Source organism: Typha latifolia, chromosome 7, assembly GCF_019914945.1.
Source record: "Typha latifolia isolate L0001 chromosome 7, TyphaL0001v2, whole genome shotgun sequence".
Taxonomy (NCBI): Eukaryota; Viridiplantae; Streptophyta; class Magnoliopsida; order Poales; family Typhaceae; genus Typha; species Typha latifolia.
Genome location: NC_133092.1, coordinates 10858391 through 10875552, shown reverse-complemented (window position 1 = coordinate 10875552; position 17162 = coordinate 10858391). Strand labels below are relative to the sequence as shown.

Here is a 17162-nt window from a genome sequence, read left to right as displayed (position 1 = left end):
TCGAATCTCTCTCTTTTCCTTCTCTCCGCTCTCAGACCGAATCGATCGAAACCACCAATCCTCTTTTTACTCCCACCCAATTCTCTCTTGTCTCCTCATTTTCCTACTCTAACTCTCAAGACTATAATGAAGAGAGGAGAGAGGAGAGAGGAGAGGTGAGATTGATAATGATATGGCAAAGATGAATAATGTGGTAAATGATAAGAAGAGAGGAAAAATCTTAAATATGTAAATAGTTTCCAAGTGCTATTTTGTTTTTTAAATTTTTAATTAAAATAGTATTAAATTAAACAATGAAAAAAGACTTCCCTTTCAACACCATGACCCATTAAACAAAAGGCTTCACAATCTAGCTCGTTATTCTTGTTTACCTACCAAGTACCAATAGAGTAGATAAAATTGGATCTTGTAACTAGATTTGATTCTCCCAAGACAAAGGACAAAGATTTGAGTTTCATGCCAACCAAGATAATATGTCCTCTCTTTTCAGACAAATTCTTAACATTTTTAAGCAATCTTTAAAGTTTAGTTGGGATGTCAAATCACATGTACCACATAAATATATATCAAGCTTTAATTATTTATTTATTTTTATCTTGCCCTGTCAAGTGGTCAATGTTGGAGTTTAAAAAATCCCAACATTTTTAACCACCAAATTGGTAAGAATTTAGGCGTTATAAAGCATTTTCCTTACTTGTACATTTGTGTTTACTTTTTGTAGAAATATATTGAGTAGTTTATATATGAGTTTTTGACCAAACTAGTCATGTTTTAAATTTTATTTATCAATATAAATTGCTCTTCAAACTTATTACCAGAAGGAGTTTATTGCATTGTAGCTCTATAAAAAATACTGAACTTAAGCAGCTGAAACACTAATTTAAACGAATTCTTACAAATAAATGCTATAATGTTCGGCGTTTTAGCATAAGATAAAAATGCCGAACAAGTTAGCGGTTAAGTAAAATTATAAAACATTTATAAGTTAATTGCTACAGTAAAAAAAAACCTATCTAGTAATAAGTTTGAGGGGGTAATTTGGTCAATCACTGGTTTATATATGAACATGACACAGAAGATGGAGCCTATTAGACCTTAAATTATCTCGGAAAGGTTGTTCTACAGGCTTTAACTAAGCTTTAACTAGATAATAAAATAAAAAACATTCTTCTTAAATTTTCCTATTTCACATGAACACAAATGGAGCCTATTAGCCCTTATTTGTTGCACTTAACCTACTGGCCCCGATCAATAAAACAAGAATTAAGGCCATAAAAGAGAAGTAGGAAATGTTAACAGTTTCCATATCAGAAAAAGCTATACAAGTTCACATGCATTCCCCTCATCACCATCACCATCACCAGGAGATATCAGTAACAGACAAGAAGCTTAAAAAAAAATTATCAAACAAAAAAGAGAAGAGAAAGAAATCATTATGGGAGTGGTGGCATCTCAAACTGCTGAATTTTGATGGATGGGAGGGAGAGGAACTCATGAGGAGCTCCATCCCAGCTCTTCATGCTAGTAACATTGTTGAATCCATCCCATCCTATATGACCCACATGTTGTACATCAGTTGGGAAACCAATCTCCATCTCCATCTCTACCTCCTCCTCATACTCTCCATAGACTACAAGTAATTGCGACAAGCTCTTCAAGCTCTTGATCAACTTAGCAAAAAGCCCCACCGAGCCTCGCGGCTTCTCTCCACCTTTGAAATGGATCAACCACATAAGACACAATCATAGAGCAAAGGGATAAGAGAGAAGAGATGCTAATTAACTCACTTGGTGGAGGAAGGGGGGTTGGTTCTTCTTGCAGTTTCTTTGGTTGGTCGCCGACGACGTCGATGCTCGACTGAGAAGCGCAACCGGCAGAGAAGGGGAGGACTACAAACTTATCCATCTTCCGGCCTCTCATGGTCTCATTAATGGTAGAATAAGAAGAAGAGGGCAGAGAGGGAGGGGAGTAGTTGTGGGCATAAAAGAAATGAAGTGCAAGTGGATGTTGTTGTATTGGCAAAAGTTGGCTTTGGTAGCAAGTATGAATGATCTGAGGATATAGGAGAGATATCACTCAACTAATTTGGTAAGAGAGAGAGAGAGAGAGAGATTGTTATCTAGTGGGTTGGATTGGATTGGATTGGTTGGTTGGTTGGTTGGTTGGTTGGTCTAGTAGATACTTTTATATATGTTCTGATTGCAAGCATAACTTGTAGGACAGTATGAGCCCATGCACCAACTGCTAGCTTTTTGTGTGTATGCAAAGGTCTCCTTTTGCTGTCTCTCTTTTAGCTTGGTGGTTCCTTTAATCTTTTGTCTCTCCCTTGAAAACAAAGCCAAATCCACCTTGCTTTCCTTTTCTTTTCCTTTCTCCATCCTCAACTACTTCAAGTGGGCAATTCTAGATCAATTCAACAGTTCAATACAAGCAATTTTCAATAATAATAATAATAATACTATTAGATAATCATTTGAGTAAAAAATTTACATTCTTATTATACGTAATAAACTAATAACATATATGAACACAAGGTTTAAACTATGTCCTCCAAAAAAAATGAAAAAGAATTTGATTTTGATACCGTATTAGTAACTAATCGATCCAAAAACTTAAGCGGTTGTTTTATTTCTTTAAACCTAATCAAAATACTCTAATTATTTAAATTATTTGATATGTTCAATTATTAAGAAAATAATTTTTTTAACTTAAGTTTTTAGAGTGATTGGCAAATTATAATAGGCCTATCCAAATCAGCTTGAGATGCCAATTAAATTATTTCGCATTAGAGGAGAGTTCAAGTACTTAAAATTAGAAGGGCTTGAATTAGACTCGAATTGAACTCGGATTGAATCCATAGCATAGCATTGCTCGAAATTAAGTGATCGAGCCTGAATAAAAGTAATTAGACTCAAAATTTATTTTAAGATAAGTCTTAAGCTCAAACTCACATAAGTCATCAGATAAGTGTCAATTAACCCGTCAACGTATTTATGTAGAATAAAACCCATCCTCTCCCAGATGTATATACAATGATGACATTTTCTAGTCCTCAGAATAAGATCAAACGAATTGAATAAAGTCTAAAATAATACACATTGCACAGAACCCAAAAATACTTACTAAACAATTGTCAACTGTTTCAACCAATCCAAGTACAAGTTGACATTCTAACCATATTCTAAGCATTTTCTTGAATAGTACAAATGTAGGTGCATATTTTACTTCCACCAGTGATACATTGAAGAGTTTTTGACCTAATTAGCCCTCCCAAATATTCTTTTATGCATCATATATACTTTAACACTTTAGTACAAAACTATGTTTGTTTTGTTACTAAACTAAAACTATTGATCGGAAATGACGACTTTAAATATAAGTTGCTGATTGAATCAACGGACTTGTATAAAAATTTAAAAGTTACTAAAAAATTATTGACCAAATATATATTAAGAAGTCCGCCGTCTCTGTCAACGTTTAAAATAGTCAAAAGAAATAACTCTACAAATTGAAACTCTCTATTAGTTTTGACACCAAGAAGAAGAAAAATAGCGATACGAAAGAATAGTCAAAGTCACCGATTAATCTGGCAAGTTTCGGCTTTAATGCAGTGAGTTTTTTTTTGCCGTAGCTTTTAATCAATTGGGGTATGTATTGTTCCAACGCCAAGACGAAAGTTAAAACCATTTAGGACGCAAGCTATCTATATCAAAGCATGTGGCAAGTGGTTGAGAAGGCAACGTTGAAATTAATATTAGATCGTTGCTTATGATAAGGCCATCATCTTAAGGAAATAGATGTTAGGCCTACATTCAAATGTATAAGACTAGCTACTACAATGGGTAGAATGTCCAAATTCCTATTCCTTTTTGTAGATGGAGAAGCAGAGAAGAGAATGAGAGAAGAGAACTAAAACTATTTTGATTCGATATAATCGAGAGTGTAAAAGAGATTATAATTATACCTTTTTATTTATTATTTAATTATTAAAATAAACTAACACAAGTTATAAGATCTATAAGATTATTCTTTAAAATAAATAAAATTTAAAAAAAAATATATGTAAAAAAGTAACATCTACTGACTATATTATTCATAAGCTATAATATCTAATATTTATTTATTTTTCTTTAAATTTGGTAATACAATCTAAAAGATTTAAATAAATAGTGTAATAGAATAGAGAGTTTTTGACCAAACTAGCAATGTTCCAAAATTAATTTACCAAAAATAGACCGCCGTCAAACTTATTATCAAAGGGGGTCTATACTTAAAAAAAATTAAAGAGTTTTGCATTTCATTTTTACAAAAAAATAAAACGTTGATAAAATAAGCATTTTCCTAGAAAGATGAAACACCAAACTCTTTAGTGTTTCGCTTTGTCCAATTTAGCTAACCATTACTTAATCAACCATTTAAACTTAACTGTAAAGTGCTAAAAAATATTGGGTGTTTTTATAAAAACGCTTTCCACTTGAGCGTTTTGCCACAGTAGAGTGTTCCGAAATTAGAAATAAAAATATTAAAAAGTTTTCACTACAAGTAAAATGTCTATCTCTAGTTAGCTTCTCTATAGTCGGCTCATGTATAGTCTGTCGCCTTCTCTATAACTTACTCCGTAGTAGTTGTCCCTCTCTTTCTCCTTCTACCTCCTACTCTATCTCTAACTACAGGAAGTGGTAATAGTTGATGCTCTACATAAGTTGGCACTAACTGATGCACTATAGAAGGAGCATGTAAATGTCACGACTCATCAATAATTTGTAATGCATTACTAACATACATGTCAACAATCATGCTCATTGATGCTCGACTACTATTGTTAATCCATGCGGCAAGTGCATCTAAGCCTCAATAGTGAATAACTAATGAAAGATGAACCTACATTCAACTGAAAAAAATTTTAATCTCATATGCGACAAACTTTATATCCAACTGAGGGTGGTCTTTATTTAAAGAAAGATTTATGCAAGTATGTAGACCATTATATTTACTAATTTTTAATATTCTATAGCTTTTATGTAATAGTTCTTGTAAGCTCTATTGGCAAACATCCTCTTGTTTGCACTTAACATATAAAATGTTAGAATTAAAAGCCTCAACTTTGAACAAATGAAGCGTGCTAATTATATTTCTCTTTATACATATTTGTACTTATTTTATGCTTATAACAAGCATCCCAACACACAAATCACTGCCAGTATACCTCGAAAGAGTAGATAAACTGACAAGTGAATTATAACATCAACACTTTATGTAAAATCTACATCGTACAATTGTAGCATTGAGTTAAAACTACTAATTAAATTGATTGCAATTCCATCAGACTTATCATCAGTTGAATCACCCTTTAATAAGACATTAATATTTTATTCATCAGATGTTTTAAACGGTTCTCTATCCCGTAGTATGTTGTATAAACCTAACTATTTTATTCACCTTCAATAATGCATGCAACAGCTATATCAGCAAACTGATCATCCAAATCTATATGTGACGGTTGACTACAACATTCATTACTTATATTTTAATAACTTCATTAATTCTAGCGAGTCTAAGTGGTTCACTAGGGCCTTCATGACTTGGTTGACTAGAGCCTCTATTAATTAGATGATTAGATCCTTCATTAGATATTCATGTTACGAATTAGATTTGGATTGATATGTTTATAGAAAAATTGTGATACTTTTATGAGTGGTAGCCTATCTAGTTAGCATTCTTTTGGCTCTAGTTTCATACAATTCCTAGTAGAGGGTGAGAAGCTAAAAAGGAAAAAAAAAAAAACTAAAAAGGATGGTGGTTAGGGTTTGAAAAGAGAAGATGGACGATAATAAAGGTGATGATGGAAGATTAATTTACTATTATTCCTAGTTTACTCTTATGACTACTCCTATGCTACTTTTACTTTTACTCCTAAGAGGACTAAGGCTAAAATATAATTCTCAATTTTTCAAATGAATGATTAAATAAAGGAGCTCAGCTGCTCTATATATAGAGGTCGAGTATAATGAGTTTTACTATGACTAACCCTAAAGGTTTACACGACTCAAACTAGGGTTTATCTTCACTAAAAATTTATATGACTTAATTAGATTTATCTTAAAGGTTTATGTGACTTAATTAGATTTGCATTTGAGACTTACACGACTTAATTATACTTACCTTAAGAGCTTAGATAAGAAATAAATATAAATCAATTAAAAGATAAATAGCATCGATCTATCGAGCCAAATATCATCATGATGTGATCCGATTTAACTAGATTCGCATCAATCTATGTAACATCAATTGGCTTATTAATATAATTATTTTTTCGTTAACAATTGATATACCTCCAATATAAACTTTGAACATACATTGATGTTGTTTTATAAAATTAAGCATAATATCAATGTCGTCATCATCATCAATCCCACTGAACTCTAATTTTCCTTTTTGGAAAACTCTACTATGCACTATTTTTATATTTTAATGCTCTGTACTCATTTTACCCACTTTTGAAATTTTTTCGATCAATTCATCGTAACTATAATTTCTATCAATTTTAACAAATTTTATTGACCCACCCTCGTAGTTAACTATACCATGTTGCAATTGTATAATATTGTCATCCCAAATACATGTAATTGTTATAAATATTTGAGGCATCTTATAAAAAAGAAGAAGATACATATAAGAATTTTATTGTTAACTGTAAACTCTATATACAGACAAAAAGTCTACATCTTATACAAGCTTCTATGTCTTTAACCTTAAACTCTATATCTTTGTAGGAAACCCTTGCGCATATAGCTTATGGTAAAGCATATAGCCTATAGTAAGCGTATAGTCTACTATGATAGATCTCGTGGCAAACTTGTATAAAAACAGACCGCCCTTTGTATGCTGCTGGTTACTTCCTAAATCCACTGTACTTCTATGCCGATAAAGCGATAGAGAAGAACACAAATGTTATGAATGGGTTGCTCGAGTGTATCCAGCAGCTTTATCCAAATTGTCCTCAGATACAAGATAAAATTTTAAAAGAGCTTGATGCTTATAGAAATGCAACTGGGCCTTTTGCAAAGGAGATTGCAGTAAGGCAGAGCGGTCCAACCCCAACATCAGTCCAGGTATAGATTTTCACCTCTCACTGTTGATTTGGCATTGCATAATGTCTATGTTCTTTAATGAGATTGTATGTATATCCGGCACAGATCAATGGTGGGCAATGTTTGGATTTGAGACTCCCAATTTGCAGGATATGGCTCGTATAGTTTTGCAGCTTAGATAGCTCCTCACACTGTGAGAAAAATTGGAGCACATTCCAGATGGTATGATAAGGCACAAAACATGATATTTTTCATGTTCTTTTCAGTTAATATGCTTGACAAATTTTTCAGACATACTGCATAAATTTTAAGGAGGCCAAGGAAGACAAGAACAAGGACCCGATAGTCTCGAAGAACATAAATAATGCAGTTGGTTGGATGGCTGAATCAAAGATGGATTCTTTGCGAGTGGATTCACTTGGGATACAGTCAGAGATGATGTAGATAATAGTGCAGCTTCCACAGTGGGAGTTTCTACCTCTGCATCATGTCCTCCTAGTTCACAAAAGTTGGATGTCAATGAAACACATGATGATTCTGATGATGAGATTGATGGCCTAGAAAGTTTTATAGATGATGGTGAATTCAGGTCAGATGGAGAGGCTAACTAGGAAGTTCAACTTTGTTTGATTGCAATGTCATGAGTGCTATACATCAGCTATATTTCCTGCTACACAGCCTCCTTTTCTATTAGAAAACACAAATAGCTCATTTGATCATTCTAAATTTCTAATAACTCTTTGCTCAATGTTAGCAACTGCAGTTTGTTTCTATAGCCCTTCTGAAAGGCTGATTAGCAGTAATATCGTTTGGCAATTAACTAGAGATATTAATCGTGCAATGGAGATTTGTTCATCAAAACGTGCAGTTGGTCATTTAATATTAAAATTAACGTGCAGTTGTATATATGTTAGAATTATATAAGGGTTTAAATGACAAACAAAACTATAGGGAGGCAATATGAATTGTATTTTACCAAAAGAATAATTTTTATACATGTATCTGAGAACAGATTATGCAGTAAAGAAAGCTTTATAAGGAAAAAAGAATAAAAATATAGAATCCACACCAAAAAAAAACACCATTGACAAAAGATCTAGAAAGATGTCAAAAGACAGGTAGACCTTTAAAAGGATCTGAAGAACTTGGTCCATCTCTTGGTCCATCTAAGATCTGCACGTTGAGAATAGGCATTTGTAACACTTCATCAGTATCTTATGATTCTGAATAAAGTTTCACCACGGTAGTAGGATAAATTCCTTCCTTTGAGGCCATTTTCTTCATACATCTTTTCTAGTTGACATCCAAAAATTTACTGGCTAAATAAGTCGTTAATATTTCTTCCCTAGAACAAAAGATATTCACTAGGCAACACATAACAAGAGGTTGAAATATTCGTTCAGAAGCTAACACTGCAAGAAGCAAATAAATGGCAAATCTTTTTGATTTGTATAGATATTACCAACCAGAAGTTTGAAAAACCTAACTGCAAATATGCCACAATGGTTCTACCCTCTAAATGCAAAGCCAGGAAATCCATAGTGCAAGATATTTCATCTAGAGCAATACATGTATAAGAAAATATCTGAAAAATATCGAGTAATCAGAAGATACAAACAATATTTGATTCCATGCTAATATAAAGAGAACTCAACGCAGATCAACAGTTCAATACAACACCCTCTTTAAAGCTTTCTTTTTTCAGGGTCTATTACTCTAATATGCTGCATTAGTTCCATCTAAAATTACTGGAATAGCGCATTCCAATGATCACATTAGTTGTACATCATATCTACTACATGATACATACCAGTGGAAAGTAACGATCTTTTCTCTTCTTCTTTTTTTGGCTTACCATTGGCATCAGATATCTCCAGGGACTATGTCACCAGCCTCCATCATCTTAATCTCCTTGAGTAGTTTCACCTCACCAGCCTCCATCATCTTAATCTCCTTGAGTAGTTTCACCACCTCTAACATGCTAGGCCTCTTCCATGGCTCATCAGCAGTGCACGCCTTTGCAACTGCAAGCACACGCACCATTTGTTCCCTCCAGAGGCCTGAAATTGGCAAGCATGGATCAAACACCTCATTCTGCTTCCCACGTCCGACCATCCACTTCACCCAACCAACCAGATTACCACCCCCCTCGACCTCTTCCTGTCCGGTCGGAGGCCGTCCAGTGAGCAACTCTAACATCACAACACCAAAGCTGTAGACATCTCCCTTTGTTGTTGATTTCATTGTGAGTCCGTATTCAGGGGGAATGTATCCAAATGTTCCTGCAAGATCAGTACTAACGTGCGTCTCACATGCACTGATTATCCTGGCAAGACCAAAGTCAGAAACTCTTGGCTCAAAGCTTTCATCTAGTAGAATGTTGCTCGATTTCATGTCCCTGTGTATGATATGGGGCACAAAGCCATGGTGCAGGAAGGCTAGCCCGCGAGCAGAGCCTAGACATATCTTGAACCGGGCAGGCCATCCAAGAGCCTCAACAGCGTCAGCCCGATTCCTTAACCAGACCTCGAGGCTTCCATTTTCCATGTATTCATAGATCAAGAACCGCTCTTCACCAAAGACACAGTAGCCAAGCAACGGCACCAGGTTATGGTGATTCACTTTACCGATCGTCTCCATCTCAGCCAAAAATTCACGGTCACCCTGGAACTGTTTCCCACCGTGGAGCCTCTTGATTGCAACCATTCTACCTTCAGGAAGGGCTGCTTTATAAACAGTGCCAAAGCCGCCATCACCTATAATGTGAACCTTACTGAAACTGTCAGTTGCTTTCAAGATATCATTGAGCGTTAGTCGCAGCAAGGCATGCTCAAAGGTGGCAAGGTTGATGCTCAGAGGCTCCTTCAACTTCTTTCCGAGAAGCTCATCACTAGAGGCTGGTTCAATCGCAGATGGCTTGGCTTTATTAGCAGAGACAAGTGCTAATGACTTCTTCCTCAATGCCTTCCATCTAAGCAAGCCAAATACAAGGGCCATGAAGGCAAATGCAACACCGAGACTAATGCCCCAGACAGACGATCTCTTTAGAGCTTGAGGAGGTGGATATGCTACCAAAGGAAGAATGTGGTTCAATCCACACTGGCTGTTTGCAGCACAATCCTCTGAACTATACCTGTCAAACTTGTTGCCAGAAAAGTTGGCAAATGAAAGGCCCACTATATTACAAATACCACAAGGGATGGCATCCTGAAAGTTATTGTCTGAGAGGTCAAGATAGGTAAGATAGTCAAGGTTGGAAAGTGAAGATGGCAAGCTTCCATTGAGTTTGTTGTTGTGAAGATCAAGAACAGAAAGGGAGGTAAAATTAGAGACAGATTCACTAATGCTACCAGAGAAACGGTTGTTGCTGGCATTGAATATGAGAAAGGAGCTTACTCCTATGGCATTGAATCCAGAGAATGGAATTGGTCCAGAAAAGGAATTCTGGCTTATATCAACATCTATGAGAGTCTTGATATCAAATATGGACTTCGGTAATGGACCGGTAAGCCTATTGCTAGACAAATTAAGCTTCACTAAGCTTGGCAACATGGAACCTACCTCACTTGGAATAAGACCATCCAGTTGATTATTTGACAACAGAAGGCCTTGCAGGTTCCCCAAGGGAGAAAGCTGAGGCAGAATTGGACCAATGAGAGTATTGAAAGACAGATCGATGGAAGTCAAATTCATTATATCAGCCAGCTCAAGAGGGATGCTGCCATCAAGCATGTTACCTTGCAGCCTTAGATCCTTTAATACTGTGCAGTTCTTAATTGCGGCAGGAATATGACCTGTGAGACTGTTGTAAGACAGATCAAGAACACCATAATGCTGGTTGAACTCAGAATCAGGGTAAGCTACCCGCTGAAATCCAGCACAGACTTCACCTGGAATGTGGCCAGATAGTTGGTTATTGGATAAAACCAAGTTGTCAAGCAGTTTTAACTGAGATATGGCTTTAGGAATGGAGCCAGTCAGATTGTTTGAACCAAGATCAAGTGCCACAAGGTTTGTGCAATTAAAAAGCTCGAGTGGAATTTCTCCTGATAGTCTGTTGCCATGGAGAGACAAATTCGTCAGGTTTCTCAATTTTCCAATTGAGCTTGGGATGGATCCTTCAAAGAAATTGTTGTCCAGTAGTAGTCTTTGTAGTCCAGAGAGTCTACCAATGCCATCAGGAATTTGACCAACAAGTTGATTATTGCTGAGTGATATTTCCAAGATGGTTGGAGACTCCCATAGCTGATCAGGAAGAATTCCAGTGAAGTTGTTTTGTGACATTTCCAGCGTAACTAGAGGTAGTTTGCCTAGATAGCCCGGTATCTCACCAAACAGATTGTTTCCTATCAAGATCAAGTCAGTGAGATTCAAGCACCCTTTGAAGGTTTCCTCAATGCTGCCTGTCAGTGCATTCTCAGACAGCGAGAGAAAAGTCAATGACTTAGCTTCACATATCTTGGAAGGGATCTCGCCTGAGAGCTGATTGGCATCGGCAGAGAATGCTGTCAGAAAGTGCAACCTCAATGGAGGCAAAGGTCCACTGAAAAGATTCTTATCGAATCTTATCGAATTAACCATCTTCCAATTATTAATCCAGGCCGGAACAGGACCTGACAGCTGATTTCCTTCGACAATAAATGTACTAATAGCCTCTAATTCAGCAAGACTCTCTGGAAGTGGACCAGAAAATGAATTGAATGACAAGTCTAGGATCTTCAGATTTTTGCAGTGGCCCAACTGTTCTGGTATATGCCCACTCAGTCCAGCATTGGTAGCAACCAGGTACATAAGGTCTTTCAGTTCCTCAATACCTGAAGGCAATTCACCATCAAAACTATTCTCAGATATGTCAAGATCTGTTAAACTTCTAAGGTGGGAAATTTGCTTTGGAATGGTCCCTGTCAGCTTGCAGTTATGGATGGAAAGAACCTTGAGCTGTTTTAGATTGCCAATTTCTTGTGGAATACTACCAGTGAATTCATTTGGGCCAAGCCAAAGTGATTCTAGACTGTTCAACCTCCCAATGTCCCTTGGGAGAGCTCCTACCAAGCTGTTGGAGGAGAGGTCTAGTGTCAAGAGATTTCCCAATGAACCAATGCCTGGAAAGATTGATCCACTGAGGTCATTTCGACTAACATCTAGGTGCAAGAGCTTGGTGAGGTTTGCAAAGCTGACAGGTAGTGCCCCAGTGAAGGAATTAATGCTCAGGTCCAAAAGCTCCAGGTTCTGCATGTTCCCCAGATCATTTGGGATACTTCCAGAAAGAGAATTCTCAGATATGGAAAGTTTTGTGAGACCTCTAATCTCTCCAAGAGTTGGGTTCAAGCTTCCAGTAAAGAAATTTGAGTTCAGCACCAGTTCTTTGAGCATTTTCAAGTTGGCAAGCGAAGAGGGGAGAGATCCAGAGAGTTGGTTATTGCTTAGATCCAGGTACTGTAAATTCTGCAAGGCCCCAAAATCTTCTGGAACTTCACCAGAAAAGCCACAGTTGCTTAAGTTGAGCTGCCTTAGAGACGAGAATCCTCCAATGCAGATCGGAATAGGAACACTTAATGGTATATATGATAAGTCTATGGCCTGAACAGTATGGCCAGCACATGTTATGCCTGACCAGTTGCATGGTGAGATTTCTGCATCAAACCAGCTTGGAAGGGAATCTCTTCCTTTGGCAAGTGAGTCTCTGAGTATAAACAATTTTTCGATTTCACCAGTTACATCTGCATTTGAGATGGCAGCAAAGAAGACGAGGAAGACAAAGAATGCCCCTACTGACATTTTTATGGGAGTTACTATAGCTAATGCTAGATTGTGCACCCTCAAAGATTCAGCAGGTTCCAGACTTTGGATTGAAGGGAGACTATCTGCATCAAAGGAGCAACCTTTCTCATTAATATATTGTCTTCAATATAGCAGTCCAGAGTTCTATATTTGGACTCATAATTGCTTGACCGAAGAATTTAGAATTTAAGAGCATGAGAGACTTCCAACTTCTTGCAAGATGGTATGTTGGAGCCAAGAGAAGCAAAAAGAAAATGACGTAAATCAATGATAAAGTAGCCAGACAAAAAGATGTGAAAACTACAAGATATCACTTTGGGCAACTAGCAGCTTTACTTAGAAATCATCAAATATAAGGACTGAGATTGTTCAATCAAAACTGAATCTAGCAAGTACAACAGTCTGCTCTGGTTTGAAACAATGCAGAATTTTGTCCACATGGTTTCCAGAGGTGGTCCATACAACCGACAGAAACTCTTAAAAGGGCCAGAACATACAGAATTACAGTATATGTTGCAATTCACTTTGCGTACTCAGAGACTTCTCTTTACCTGGTTAAAGTTTATATTAAGAGCTTTAACACTAGATCAAAATCCATCTCTTGCTATAATCATTCAAATGCACATATGAAATGCAGCAATTCCTTTTTTTATTTAAACGAACATAATATTTTATTCAAAACTCCTACTGAATCAACAGACTGGAGACATAGATAAGTTATAAATAATGATATTCTTCAAGTTTACGGTCAATATTGGAAAACAGAGAAATATTGCATTTAGAATGTGAACGGAACTGTGTCTAGCTCATGGATCAGAGATTTATAGCCAGACTAGAGACATGGATAAATTCCCAATGATGATATTCTGCGAGGTTACGGTTAATATTTGAACAACAGAGCAACACTGCATACAGTTAACATTGAACAACAGAGCAACATTGCATCTTTGGATGTGAACAGCTCACTGATCAAATAACTATAGCCTAACAATGAACATGTCAGTATAATCTCAATCAGATCTTCTGACTCTAGCATTGACAAGAGTTATACAGCTAACAGCAGGGGTAAAGCTTGTAACCATGAATCCCATAGTCAAGGATTTGAGTCATGAGAAACCTCCCTATAAAAATAAGGGCACAGATACAAACATCTTGTGCCACCCAGACCATACATTAGCAAGAGCCTCTTGCAAGAGGGCATCTTATCTCTTTTAAAAAAAATTAAACAACCAAATTTGAGAAAGAACAAACAAACATTCAAAAAAGCTAAGATGAGTACCTCAAATTGCAATTTTAGTGCTCCATTCTCAGCTGATTAGAGCAAGATAGTTACTCAAGAACAAAAATCCTGGGAATGGAACACAAAGTGGCCATCGTATTAACGTATACCCAAATATCGTTCAAGAATAATCATAACAAGCACTTCCAAAGATCAACAGCAGATGAAGCTAACCTTATATAAGGCTTTTTAGAAAAAGATTGCTTTAAACCAAAAGCTTGACCATAAAACTCGCATGACAAAAGGCCAAAACAATTTCTTAACCAGGATAAAGAAGCTTTACAGAGGTGAAAGCAGGCAACAAAGTAACTGAAGCCCATAACCACAGCAAAATAAAAGGAAAGGGGCCCATGTAAAAGGAAACATGTGTTCCTCCCAAAATTTTCCATAGATCAAGTGAAACAAAAAGCCAAACACCACAAGGGCAAAGCACTCCCCCACCATAGATCCATATCCACACGCCTACATAATAAAGGAAACGTAAACAGCAGCTCAGAGAACCCACCACTAATGCAGCACAAAGCCAACATTACTGCGCACCCCCCATTAAAGACAACACACCTCTTTCTCACCCAACCATTGGCTTTAAAAACCCAAGTTTAAGGCTTAGTGAGAGAAAGAGAGAGATAGAGACCCATCTCGGTTCTGACCTCTGCAGTGAAATTGGAAGCTAGGAAAAGAAACGAGGCGGTAAGGTAGAGTTCCCCCACCCAACCCAAACTGAAGGAAGACAGACGGAACCCAGGAAAAGACTCAGGACCCAATACCAAGAACCCCACCCACAGAACCCTAGAACTCTAGCTCGGGAACCCTCGAGTCCCAACTGGGTACACCATTCTCGAAGGCTAGGGATTGGGGGAGAAGAGAGTGGAGCAAAAAATGCGCCACCTTTGTGCCCCATTTGGCTCCTGAATGATTAGACCACGGATTATTTTAATCCAATGCGGTGGAATAAGGGGGCGGAGTAAAGCAGAAACGGACGGGGGACAAGAGTGGACGCTTTCCAGTTCCAATCGGCGCACTAACATAAAATTACCCAACCAAGAATCTTTGCTACCCGTGTCGTCTTCTTCTCAAGATCAGATTTTAAAATGCGCACAAGTGTTTCGGGAATCCATCCACTGACGAGGGTTCCATTTTACTATTAGAACGACGAGCAGATAACACTTCTATTATTTGTTTATTGCTACGTGTGGCAGCTAGATTACGATTAAAGATGGAACTTTTGGCACAATGCAGAAGGAACTAAGAACCCTAGAACTCATTCACACAAACACACAAAAAGAAAAACAAAGATCTTTTTTTTTTCTCCTCTTTTCTCGATCTAAAACCCATAAAAACAGAGAACAACGCAATGAGAGAAAATCCAAGTACACAAATACCTCCCACATTGACATTGAGGAAGAATACCCATCAAGCTTAGCACAAGAGCATAGAAGTAACAATACCTTCTCATGTTGCTCTTCTTAGTTCATTCTTCTTGGCATGAGATAACCATGAGAAAGAGATCAAGACTGGAGATGGATGGCAAATAAAACAAGGGAGAGAGAGAGAGTGTGTGTGTGTGTGTGTGTCAGCTCAGAAGAGGCCAAAGGGAGACGGTTACAAAGAGCAGTAGCAGATCACTCCACCAGTCCCAGAAAGCCAGCTCTGGGGTGGGGTTGGTGGCCTCTCTTCTCTCTCCTTGCTTTTAGTACTTATCTCACAGAGGCCATCATAACCAACATGAGGGATGTGAATATCACATGACTAATGAGAGAAGGGAAGAGAGAGAGAAGAGAGAGAGGAGAGAGGAGAGAGGAGAGAGGAGGAATACCTTTGCTTGTGGGAATATTGGACTTTAATGATGAGATGCTCAAGAACAAGGTCAGGAGTTGATTGATTTAAAGAAGAAGAAAAAGAAAAGATTATATTTTGGAGAATTAGGAAGTTAAATTTTTTGGGCTGAGAGAAGATAATTGGTCACTTGTACAGTTGTACTGCAATATCTCCCCTTTTCTCTGTTTTATTTTTATTTATGTCTTTTTTTATTTTTTGCAAAATTCTTCAATATATATAACAATAATAATTCAGTGATATACTAGATTTAATTAGCACTGTATAGTAAAGCTAAAGTCAGGTGATACTATAAAATTATTTTAATGATCTAAAGATTATTGGTAAGATCTTAGCTGGAGAAAATATGCTCATTATGCAAAAATCTATATAGAACTTTTATTAAATTTATATTTAAAACTTTTCAAATTTCATACCCATCTATCTTCTAAAATATTCGAGTTGTTATTGAAACTATTGGATTGTTTTAGAATTGTAATTATAGTTTGGTTGTAAAGGAATAATTATAGAATATTTCTAAACGTATGACTTGCAAAGTTAATAAAAACATCTAAATGACTATCATTGGATATTTTTTTTGTCTAAAAAACCCCTCATTATACTGTGATATCTAACGACATTAGATAGTTTTCAAACTACTTCGGAAGATAAATAGATTTTTCACAATCGAGGTTTAAGTAAAATCGTGAATAATTAGATATTCACTAGCATAATTGTATTTTTTTTTTTGAAAGATTTTTTAGTAACAGTCATGGTATTTCAATTAATATAATATCATTATGCTAGTTAAAAAGTTTAGTTCATATTATGTGTGTGTGTGTGTGTGTGTGTGTTTCTTAGTTGGAGATGCTTGTGAATCTATCAACTAATGAAATCCTTAGAGATAGTCTTAATATGATAAATATGTTCCTAGACCTAACTTCCTTTTGTGTTATTAATAGCTTTACTATGTGCTTTGATTACATGAGTGGGAGACTATATGAACTCACAAATGATAAATACTAAATTAATCTAAACTCTTGTAATGTAGAAGGCTGCACAAAATTATTTGCAAGGAAATCTAGAACTAGCAACAAGGAGCTGTTAGTAAAACATGAGAGAGAGAGAGAGAGAGAGAGAGAGAGAGGAGATTTGTGATATTTAATAGGTCATATAACTAAATTTTCAAGTGCTTC

General features: G+C 36.5%; 2 protein-coding genes across 5 annotated transcripts; both read right to left on the bottom strand.

The window, feature by feature from the left end:
• Nucleotides 1-1283: 1283 nt before the first annotated feature.
• Nucleotides 1284-2087, bottom strand: LOC140792510 (CRIB domain-containing protein RIC4-like). Its single transcript, XM_073143558.1, has 2 exons — nt 1788-2087; nt 1284-1711 (listed from the first exon to the last, which is right to left on the bottom strand). The coding sequence occupies exons 1-2, from the start codon at nt 1918-1920 to the stop codon at nt 1434-1436; spliced, it is 411 nt and encodes a 136-aa protein (XP_072999659.1). The 5' UTR covers nt 1921-2087; the 3' UTR covers nt 1284-1433.
• A 6604-nt stretch (nt 2088-8691) lies between these two features.
• On the bottom strand, nt 8692-15986 carry LOC140793029 (leucine-rich repeat receptor protein kinase MSP1). Of its 4 annotated transcripts, none has more exons than XM_073144358.1 (3): nt 15968-15986; nt 14152-14220; nt 8692-12955 (listed from the first exon to the last, which is right to left on the bottom strand). In XM_073144358.1, the coding sequence occupies exon 3, from the start codon at nt 12867-12869 to the stop codon at nt 8955-8957; it is 3915 nt and encodes a 1304-aa protein (XP_073000459.1). In that variant the 5' UTR covers nt 12870-12955; nt 14152-14220; nt 15968-15986; the 3' UTR covers nt 8692-8954. The 4 variants fall into 4 exon arrangements, with proteins under 4 accessions (XP_073000459.1, XP_073000457.1, XP_073000458.1 ...); XM_073144356.1 differs by lacking the exon at nt 15968-15986 and adding an exon at nt 15600-15934; XM_073144357.1 differs by lacking the exon at nt 15968-15986 and adding an exon at nt 14326-14639.
• Between the last annotated feature and the right edge of the window lie 1176 nt (nt 15987-17162).